The sequence below is a fragment of the Perca flavescens genome, chromosome 21 (assembly GCF_004354835.1).
Source record: "Perca flavescens isolate YP-PL-M2 chromosome 21, PFLA_1.0, whole genome shotgun sequence".
Taxonomy (NCBI): domain Eukaryota; kingdom Metazoa; phylum Chordata; class Actinopteri; order Perciformes; family Percidae; genus Perca; species Perca flavescens.
In genome coordinates, this window is record NC_041351.1 from 13,324,182 (window position 1) to 13,335,023 (window position 10,842).

At 39.7% G+C, this 10,842-nt stretch overlaps 1 protein-coding gene across 4 annotated transcripts in view; it reads right to left on the reverse strand.

Moving 5' to 3' along the window:
* Positions 1-1,513: 1,513 nt before the first annotated feature.
* Positions 1,514-10,842, reverse strand: part of adam11 (ADAM metallopeptidase domain 11) — a 33,304-nt gene continuing 23,975 nt past the window's right edge. For 2 of the 4 annotated variants that reach the window (XM_028567773.1, XM_028567772.1), the window contains exons 14-25: positions 10,485-10,536; positions 10,050-10,149; positions 9,546-9,617; positions 9,123-9,215; positions 8,912-8,992; positions 8,771-8,821; positions 8,622-8,685; positions 8,347-8,452; positions 8,096-8,215; positions 7,487-7,655; positions 7,265-7,379; positions 3,953-4,501 (exon numbers count right to left, since the gene is read on the reverse strand). In XM_028567773.1, coding sequence (XP_028423574.1) covers positions 4,248-4,501; positions 7,265-7,379; positions 7,487-7,655; positions 8,096-8,215; positions 8,347-8,452; positions 8,622-8,685; positions 8,771-8,821; positions 8,912-8,992; positions 9,123-9,215; positions 9,546-9,617; positions 10,050-10,149; positions 10,485-10,536 — 1,277 coding nt within the window. In that variant the 3' untranslated portion in view covers positions 3,953-4,247. Of the gene's footprint in view, positions 3,482-3,952; positions 4,502-6,028; positions 6,120-7,264; positions 7,380-7,486; positions 7,656-8,095; positions 8,216-8,346; positions 8,453-8,621; positions 8,686-8,770; positions 8,822-8,911; positions 8,993-9,122; positions 9,216-9,545; positions 9,618-10,049; positions 10,150-10,484; positions 10,537-10,842 lie in introns of those variants that run through there. The other 2 variants (XM_028567775.1, XM_028567774.1) reach the window with 2 other exon arrangements.

Here is a 10,842-nt window from a genome sequence, read left to right on the forward strand (position 1 = left end):
CCAGTTTGACAGGCAGGCCGGGTTGCCAGATATACCTGTAAAAAACGTAAACCCAGCGCGCTACAGCTGTAACGGTAGTACAGCCATGAAAGCAGCAAACAAACGAACAGGATCAACGGAGATAGATTCTACATGACATAAAAAAAGAAAACAGCATGTTTCCAGCAGTTGCGTGACCAGAGACGTAACAACCCCCTGATAAATATTGGAAATGTATTTGAAAGATGGAGACAGCTTGGATCCCAAAATGACGCAGAGTTGGCTTATTTCCTCCTGAACAGGTAAGCATTAGCTTCAGGCTAATTTATCACAGCTACTAGGGATGGGCATTTTTTGTCATTTCAACATTTGTGTACTCACATTGAATTATGTAGCTAGAGTGCCTGAGTTGGTTACTCGCAAAAACAATTGAGACAGCCAGTAAAGTGATCCCGACTGGTCCTGGCTAACGCCGCCATGCTAACCCTGCTAACTGCTAACGTTACCGGGAGGACCAGGCAAGCAGCCCATGGCTGTTTACAACGTATAGTTCAGCAGCTGGAGCCGACAAAGGTGAGTTATTTTAAGCCACGAGAGGGGGGCTGTAAATCGGAAAGAGAGGACTGTGATTTTGCAGTGTGTTTAGCGATTGTTGCCGTAATTCTAAGCCAATGAAGTGTGTTCCGTCGGCAAGGTAGTGGTATTTTTAGCGTTTTGTATTGTAATTCTAAGCCGAGGAAGTGTGCCTGACTGGCGTGTGGAGAGGACAGTGAGGTTGTTGTGTTTTTAGCGGTTTATACTGTAATTTTAAGCCGAAAAAGTGTGTTTGTCAGTTGGTTACAGAGCTCCGCGTGAGCACGGGCTTTTATGACTGTCAATATAGCCACCTGTGGAGTAATGTCTGGCTATGTGATACTAGCATCTACCGTTAGCTACTCCGCTGTGCTGTGGAGTAAGGTCTGGCTATGTGAGAAAAGCGTCTAGCAACATTGTTGTGAATGCTGCGGTCTCAGCCTGGCAACCCCCGTGATCTTCGAGTCTGGGCAGGAGGGGGCGGGGGAAACGACTCTCCAGTATTTTGAATTGGTAGTGCAGTAACAATTTTAACCGCTAGCTGCCAGTATTACATACAATATTACATATTGCACCTTTAAGTGCAACTCGTGTGTTCAGTTCACTGAACGTGATAAAAATAAATAATTAAAGAGTCTTTGCTTGCTCTGCAAGACTGTACTTCGGCACAGCGATGCTTTGAGCTAAATGCTAATGCTAACATGGCAACATGCACACAATGGAAATGCTAACAAGCTGAAGTTTAGCAGATCTAAAAGAGATAAACTGCTATCCGGATAGCAACAGTGTTTCCACAACAAACATCCTGCAGAACAACCATCTTTTAAAAAAAAAAACTGGATTTATACAACAGACACACGTCCAATGGAACACACAGTCACAGTTATTCAGATATGTTTTTAATATGTAATTTAATATACAATAATAAGAGTATTTACATTATAAACTAATACTGGTTACCTTCCTGTGAGACTAAACAATGTTGCGCCAAAATCCTTTGATAAGTCCAACTGCAATGTGGCGGTAAACACAGTTTGACCTGAGCTTTCAGCCAAGTCGGTCCTTGAGCATTAGATTTTATACAGCGTGTATACGGAATTAAGATCATTAAAAGGGATGCACATTGACATTTTTTAAGCATCTTTTTTTTGTCAATTAGGAATATCATTAAGCTTTTTTTTTTATTGTTTTAGAGACAGAGAAAATGTCAACATATTCCCTTAATGCTACTGCAGGTTCACTGGCAGTGTAACTTGGATCATCTCTTGCGGCACCTGTGCTATTGTGCAGTTCCTTATTGTTATTTAGTGAAACCAAGCTTCTCAAGCAGTCTGTACATAATAACAACCAAAGGACATCTGAAGAGGACATCTTCTAAACCATTAAGATTTAAGACTCTCAGATGTCCAGAGAGGATAAACAGAGCGAGTGATGCACACGAAAGCTGCAGAATACGACTCTTCATTCTAAAGATAATATTTTTCTGACATTTTTTAAATGTGCATACAGCATTTATTGCTTATCATATGGATCTGTTCCGTCAGAAATAAATTATCCGACACCATTTAGAGATGAAGCACATTTGAGATTGACATTTCTACTATTACCTTAGCTTGACTGAGCACACATAAGCCAAATTATAATGTATGTGCATGTGTGTCATTGGAGGATATCCTGTGTTAAATCAGAGTTTGGAAATCTGTAATGTGTCATAATTCCGCAGCTTGAGAATCTTGCTCAGAGGCATATACGAAATATACAACACTCGCACATTTTTCTCTTGTAGCCCAAATGAGCAGGCATCCAACAATTTTAGACACCAAGAGGAGCTCAAACTTCCCTAAACTGCAAAGATCAAAATCCTCTTTAGATAATTAAATCTTCAAAAATGAGCAGTTTTACGCTGAGAGGCAGGTAGAGTCTTTTCTCTCCAGAATTGTGCTTCCATTCATAGCGGCAGTGTGTCACTGCTGTCTAAATGAGTCAACCTTATTATACACTATGTACATCAGCACCCATATTCAGCATACTTGTATGCATATTATTAGTTGTATGTGGATTACATTATCATACAGCGGGAGAAAACATTTGGTGTGTAGTACAGAAAAGTACTTGGATGTCATTGACACAGAGACACAACTAGCTTCCTTGCAGGCCTGAGCTATACATTCATACATTAATGCATATTATGTAGAAGCATTGATTTAGTATGGATTACTGTTTGATAATGAAAGGCAGCGTAAGGAGAAAGTATGGCTATTACTGTGGAATGTAAATGTAAAGAATAACCCTCATCAAGACAGATAAAATGTCAACATTCACTATTTGATGATTTATACACTTCTATTGCAGTTTAAGTCACACCACTGAGAGGTGTGTGTTCTCCATGAGGTTAAATATGTTTTAAAACAGAAGGCTTCCCAAAAAAGTCCAGACTAGGAGAAGTACATGGCCTTCTTCCATGAAATCACTTCAAGGGGTACAAGCACAATAACAGTCCATATGGCAGAAGATCAGCTGTAACCAGTGGAAGGGACAAGAAAACCGAAAAGTTGAGTAAACACACTTAAGTTAAGGGCTGTGTGTGTAAGTCCTGCAAGGACAAAAATGAAGCAGAAAAATAAATAAATAAAGAGCACAAAAGAGGAGGTGATACCGGTCGTTAACTTCTGGAACTTGACAATCCTGGACAGCCTTTCATATCTGGTAGGAATGTGTCTTCAGGGCTTCCATACCGCAGTTTAAAAAAATAATTAGTCTTTCCAGGAGGAGAATACAAACTGAAACAACGTTAATAAAATCAGAAAAGGAAACCGGAAAAGTCTGAGGGCCTGTAAGTGCAAGACATCTTTGTTTTGTCTCCTCAGAATGGACTGGACACAGTGTAAGGAAGACAGGACAGCAAAGAGATACGACTCAACCCGAGGATCTGGAAATAAAGAGAAATGTAGTAGAGAAAAATGATGAGGCAATAAGAAGGGGGAAGAGAAAAAGAGGAGGGGGAAGAGAAAGAGAAACATTGAGGAATCTGACAGAACCGATAAGCAGCTAAGATGTATTAAAACATGGAAAAGATTGATTAGGGCTGCAATGAATGATTCTTTTAGAATTACTTGTTTGGTTCATAAGACATTAGAAAACTTAAAAATTTCCATGACCATTTTCCTGGAATCCAACTTACTGTCCAAAACCCAAAGACGTTCAATTTACTACAACGCAAGACAAGGAAATTCGCACATTTGAGAACCTGGAACCATCAAATGTTTGACAAAAAAATGACTTTAATGAATTCATTTTCAAATTAGTTGCAGACTAATTTTCTTTTGATTGACTAATCGACTCATCTTTGCAGCTGTAATGCAGATCGATCATAAAAAAATAACAAAAATAACCAAAAACAAAAACTTAAAAGAGGCGTTCACCTTTTATTATTGAAAGTCTTATGAAATGAATATTACAAAGGCGACACTGCAGCTATATTCTATAAATGGCAGCCAAGTTAATTATGGGACATGCAGTACAAATAATAATGAAACAAGGATTATAGAATATAAATAGTTATTTTTCTAAAATAAAATTGTAAAATCATGATTGACTTAATTGTTGTGTATTTTAAAGGCCTGTCTATGGAAGGGTATTGCAAACTACAGTAGCATAGGCTATAAAAATGGTGTGGTATGTGGCATTGGTTCATGCTATATACTTGTCCCTTTACAAATTAACATTAGATAAAAAAAATGTTTGAAAGATGAAAAAAAAGGCCATAAAGCAGGTGACTGATATATGTGTGTGGACTTAGAAATATCTTGAAGGTGCTCAGCGGAGAAGAAGCAGAGGATTCTTATAAAACAGATGGCATTCTGTTGACATAATGAACGGTGATTCAAGATTATAACGTTTTCAGGATCATCACTGTAAGGCAGGATCGTACCTTCCTCTTCGGATGTTTCTGGATCCGCAGTGAGGCAGGAACAATGGAGAGAGCAGACAAAAAGTGACAAGTGAAGTAGAAAGACAGGCGAGACCATCAACTCTTGTTTCATATGCGCAAGAAGCAGAGTGACAGAAAACAAAAACATGCAATGAACCCAAGGCCTTAAAAGCAAAGCATTAAAGTAGCTTTTGAAACTTCTGTATCTTTTGTTATCCAGAAATTCTACTACCAAGCAACTTACTGCAGTATCCAGGCAGCTTTTACACAGTCATGAGATTAAGGCAAAAGATTTTAGTTGCAGACACGCCTTTTTTTAGTTTCTTTGCATTCTGCAGGCATGCCACAGCAAAGCTAACACGAGGCAAGGCAGCATTGTAGAGTGAAAAAAACAAACTGCAGAAAGAAGATGCAGTAGTGCAGAGAAAAACATGGAAAGAGCTTGATTAATCTATTCATATTTTTATTTGAGTTTGTAGGAAATCTGCATCACTGCACTTCTATAACACTGTCAAACTCACGAGGGACAGATTCAAAAAATATATAGATTGTTTCATTATGCCACATATTCCTATTCCTTGTCAAAACCTGGCGCCTACATTACCCACAATGCAACTCTACCACAGACAGTAGCGGCTAATGTAGCCCTGAGCTGCTAACTTCAAGCTGAGATTAGAAGCGGGCTACAGAGGTCTGGTAAACTTACTTCACTCCAACTCCACATCTTTTTTATTTTTTAAACTTTTAGTCCCCAACCAGCGCCGACTCAAGATTGATGTGTAAAATCAGTTCTCCTTTAACAGATGCACAGTATGGCGTGAGAGTTTATCGCAGTTTCACTTGTGTGTTTTTGATTAATCTTGAGTCTATAAAATGTCGAGAAATAGTGAGTACTGGTAATAGTCGTCACATTTTTTCCAGAGATCAAAGAGACATCCGTCCAAAACCCAAAAGATATTTAATCCAAAATGATATAAAACAAAGAAAACCAGCAAATCATCACATTAGAGGAGCTGGAGCCAGAGACTTGTTGGCATTTTTGGTTGAGAAAATACTTGAATATGGCTGAAACTAACTATTTTCATTACGGACAAATCTGATGATTATTTCCTTTATAAATAAATTAATGGTTTGATCCATAAAATGTCAGCAAAGAGCATTTAGCTCATTACAATGATACCAATTTAGCTTATAAAGTCTAGCCTTTTTCAGCAAAAAAAAAAAAAAAAAAAAAAAAGATATAGCAAAGTGGCCAATCATCTCATGCCATGATGGGAATGCCATCAAGGAGCTTACTAGCCAAAAGGACTAATGAGGGTTTGTAAGTACTATCATACAAACTCCCTTCCTCGAACAAAACCCACAGATGGAAACCCACCTACCATACCACCACCAGCATTAACAATAAACCCCCATGGTCTCAGGTTGTGAGTATGGATCAGACAGCAAGCAGAGGAGCATTCAGCAGCGAGCCACAGGCATGTGTGTTAGCTGACAGAGGAACACAGCAGGCACACACAGATGGAGACATGCCAGAGCTCTTACTTAAATCCCCAGCCAGTTCCCCCCAGGACTATCGCTGCCACCAGAATTGCACCAGCAACCGAACCTATTATAATATTGGTACCACTGGGACCTGTGGGAGTGATGGAATCAACCAGTGAGGGGGAAAAAATAAGAAAGAAAAACATGTGAGAGTGCCAAAAATTAGAAATACTTTATCTTTTTGTATTGTATTTTTTGTATCTCTGTCGAGCATCAAAAAGTAGTTTAGATCTGTGAAAGCTAGATTCCTAGGTGGTAAAAGATCCTTCAGCCCCATGTCCTGCACCATTTATATAGAATACTGTCACCTAGGCAAAAGATACAGTGAAATACCCCTTTAAAGATGCACAACAAGTGACTTGTGCAACAGCAGCCTGCAAATTGCCAAATATGATGCTCATTTTGCACATTGTCAATTCATTTTTCTTCATATTGTTGAAATTTTTCATTAATATGCTGTTTGTTTAAGCTTTTATGCTTTATATTTATGTATTTTTATGCATTTATTTTGTGTCTCACTAAATTCTTTAACATGCTGTAATTCATATATTTAAACCATTTTCATTCACATATTTCTATTTTGTTTTTTAAATGTTCTTAGACTTGCTAATGAGATGTAAGAGATTTCTACTTGTGTTACCATTTGCACTACAACCACCCAGAAGCCTTAGGGCATTGTTCAAGTTTTAAAAAAAAAAAAAAAAAAAATCTGATTCAGTGTGCCATGTAAATATTAGTGTAACAAAATAAAAATTATTATCTAGTAATTTAGTGTTATTTTTTTAAAGATAATTTTTAGGGCATTTTCAGCCTTTATTTTGATAGGACAGCAGAAGACATGAAAGGGGAGAAAGAGGGGGAATGACATGCAGCAAAGGGCCGCAGGTCAGAGTCGAACCCGGGCCCACTGCGTCGAGGAGTAAACCTCTACATATGGGCGCCCGCTCTACCAACTGAGCTATCCGGGCACCGAGCGTTATTTACTTTTGTAGCGAGATGCAGATGGAAATTTCCAGCACATCCTGTATAGACAAGTTATATATATATGTGTGTGTGTGTGTGTGTGTGTGTGTGTGTGTGTGTGTGTGTTTTGGGGGAAAACATGAGGAAACAAATTACTTTTGTTTTGTTCATATTTTTCTGTCACAGCAGGTTATTTTACAGAGGTGCGGAGTAACTGTACTGTGGCTGTGTGATAAAAGGACTATGTGGAGGCAAACTGCTCAGTGTAGTTACCTCTGTGTTTCTCTGGGCCCTCTGGCGGGGTGGGGATGGGGATAGGGTCAAACACGCTACAGTCCTTCCCAGTGTAGTCTGGATCACAGATACACTTCACCTCGTTGCTGCAAGTCTGCGAGACAGAGAGGAGAAACTTGAGTGGACGCATTCAATATCTTATTTACTACCCACAAAGCTTTGTTTCCACCAGCAAAAGTCAGACAGCAGTGACAGACTCACCCCGTGGTGGGAGCAGATGCGTGAGGTCGAGGATCCCGGGCAGGTGCTGAGGTTAAAGGTGGTGACGGGGAGACAGCGACGCTCCAAACACATCATGTTTGGCCCACATGGCGTCCCATCCTCCACGTAGCCCATATCCAAGCCGTCATCCAGCACTGCATGGCCACCCCTGCAGGTCCGGTGGTCACATAAAATCATCCCTCATTTGTTTTTTATAGACTGTACTTTGCTGAGATAAAGCCTGACATCTGGCCATCTCCCTCCCCTTCCGCTATCTTCTACTATCTATTTTGCAGGGGCACCATCACCCAGGGCAGTTGTGATAGATTTAAAGAAATACAAACACGCCAGAGCTTTTTTTCCCTATCCCAGAATAGATAAGTGGTGTAGCCAGACCATACTGCAGCACTGACACAGCTACTTCTGCCAATGCCAGACTACTCTCTGTGTGACTACCAAATCAAACAAGAAAAATGCAAATCCACAAATTCAAATTCTGTCATCTTTCCCACATGTAGGGAATCTATATTTGGTTAAGCAGCCTACTGTATTTGTTTAACTCAACTTGTTGTTGAAACCAGCCAATTTGCCACAGAAAAGCTGCCTCACCTGCAGTCCATGTATCTGTTCTGATGGTGGATGGTCAGACTGGTGAGTCTCCCCTGCAGTTCACCAAACCTCGGCCTATCTGTCAGATTGGTGCACAGTAGCAAACCGCACAGGACGTCTCTGATGAAGACAATGGAGGAAAAAAAAAAAAGAATTAAGAACAAAAAACTCAACTCGAATTAAATTTAATAAAGCAACAAACATGTATGTTCTATCAAAATTTATTTTATGAAGCCATGCTGTTCACTCACTGCTTGTTGCACTGCACCCATCCCTGACCACTGGAGTCCGGGCCACAGTTTCCTTTCTCTGTGCCCTCGGAGTTCAGCTTTTCATAGCAGAACCGGTCAGCTGAGTCTGACAAGAGAGAACACAGTCTTTGCACGACAACCCATGGCCTTGCTTTCATTGTTACAAAGCTCTTCTCAGAAAATAGAAAAGTTTGAAAATGTGTGCCACGAACTTTTAACCATCAAAGGCCAATGCAACATGGAGATATAAAGCTCAATATCCAATCCAAACCTACTGTAGCCCCACAGTGTCCTGCACTGGCCATCTCTGGTCTTACAGCGGCCTCCATAACACCGACCCTGAGGAGGACAGACAAAAAGATAAATATGTTTTATTCAACTAATTAAATGTATTAAATTAATTAATTAAATAGTATGACTTCACCTGTCCAGCATCACACATGTAGCCATCCAGTTTGTGGACGTTATGAGGACACTGCAAGAGAGAGAACATTCTCCGTCAGTTCACCATCCCGGTGGGTATCAGAGGTTTAGATTCTGTAAGGAACATATGTGTCTGGGGTACCTGGCTGGAGTCTCCCATGCAGTTCTCAGGGATGTCACAGTCATTAACAGCGTCACGGCACGTCACCCCTCTCAGCTCGTACTATCACCAACAACCATAGAAGACGACGGAAGGAAAAAGAGAAAGAAGTAGGGGATGGAACAGAGCAAGTCAGAGCATATAGAAACAGTGACAAACTATCCAGTTAAAGTGATGTATTAAAGCAGCTCACCTTGCAGTCCCTGCAGCAGAGCCCGTTGCTGCACATGGCATTGTGGGTAAGGGTGCACTTCTTACAGCAGTTGGCGCCACTCCGTGCACACTCCTATGGGTGAGAGATGTTTATAGTACATCTGTAGATCATGAGTGTCAGGGTGTTTTGAACACACAACTGACTACACTTAACAATCCAACTACAATCCGACATACTGCAAAGACAGGGGTTGTGGGATAAACGTAGTCCCCAGTAGAATTCACAGTTTAGCAGTTTGTTAAATAAATTCCTATAAAAATTACTACAAAAACCTGCTGACGGGATAACAAACTAACAGGCTTAAGGCTAAAACAGTGATTAAATCAATGGGTTAAAATTAGTCCTTAAACTCTTTGTGTATAAGACAAACAATAATAAAGTAGTTAATTCAAATGTGCTCACCACTAGTGATCCGCAGTCACATTCCTCTCCCAGCTCCACATATCCATTCCCACACTCGGGTGGGTCTAACAACTAAGGGGGGGTATGCACCGTAACCATAGAGTCAAACAATGCACATCACCAGAAGAGACAATGAAAATACATTCAAACCAATTTAATATATATATATATTTACACAGAGACCATACATACATACATACATACATACATACATACATACATGCATACGTGTGTGTGTGTGTTATTTTGGAGATGATGAAGATTTGCTCTGTATTGTGGATTTGGAAAAACTTGGTGTGTTTTCAAAACTGAAAATGTTTAACCGATGTAAAACAGGTCTTTAATGTAAGCGGAGTTGCTTTGTTTGTTGATAATGGAACAAAAAAATTAATGTCAAGAGTTAAGGGAGCAAATGAAAGAAGATAGCAGAAGCCTCAGTGTGATCTATCGATGTGATTAAACCCCTCAGCAGAGCCTCTCTGATGATGACTGACCATCTCTCACCTTGCTGGGCTTATTGAAGAGACAGCTGCCTCCTCCCTGTTGGAGGAAGCGCAGGTACTCGTCTATACTGCAGCGAGAGAACTTCCTGGGTAGGTAGTAACTAAGTGATACAAAAACAAGTACAGAAATGACTCACTGTTACATTTGTTGGACGAATTTTAAATATTGTTTAAAACCTTCCAAAGTGTGAAAACAATTTGTTAACCTGTCAACTTAAATATTGTTAATATCATCCAAATAAAGATGGAGTTGGGTACTTTGGTAACTTTGACAAGCTACATTAATATGCTTTGGATGCTTTACTGAGACATATTTCACTCACAAAAAGTGATGGGGCAGAATATGTCCATCTTTATTTACACAGAATTCTATTTTTTAATTTTGAGAAATATTTCTTAATGTACAATTATTTATTGTAACATAAAAAGTGCATACCCTGTGTCTTCCATGATACAGCCCAGCCATGGGTCTGGACACCTGCAGTCTCCTGGACACACACACAAAACATTTATGTGGTCAACTCTGTGACCACTTGAGGGAGCTGTTAGTACAGCAGAGGTGGAGTGTTTTCTTTTCTCAGAGATATATTTAATACAAGCAACACGTTCTCAGTGGAAAAATCAAAAGAGCTGTCAAATACACTACCGGTCAAAAGTTTGGAGTCACTTAGAAATATCCATTCCACTCAATTACAGACAGAACACCAGCTGAGATCAGTTACATTGTTTTTTTTAATCAGGTCAGCAGTTTTCAGATTACATTATGTGCTTACATAATTGCAAAAGGGTTCTCG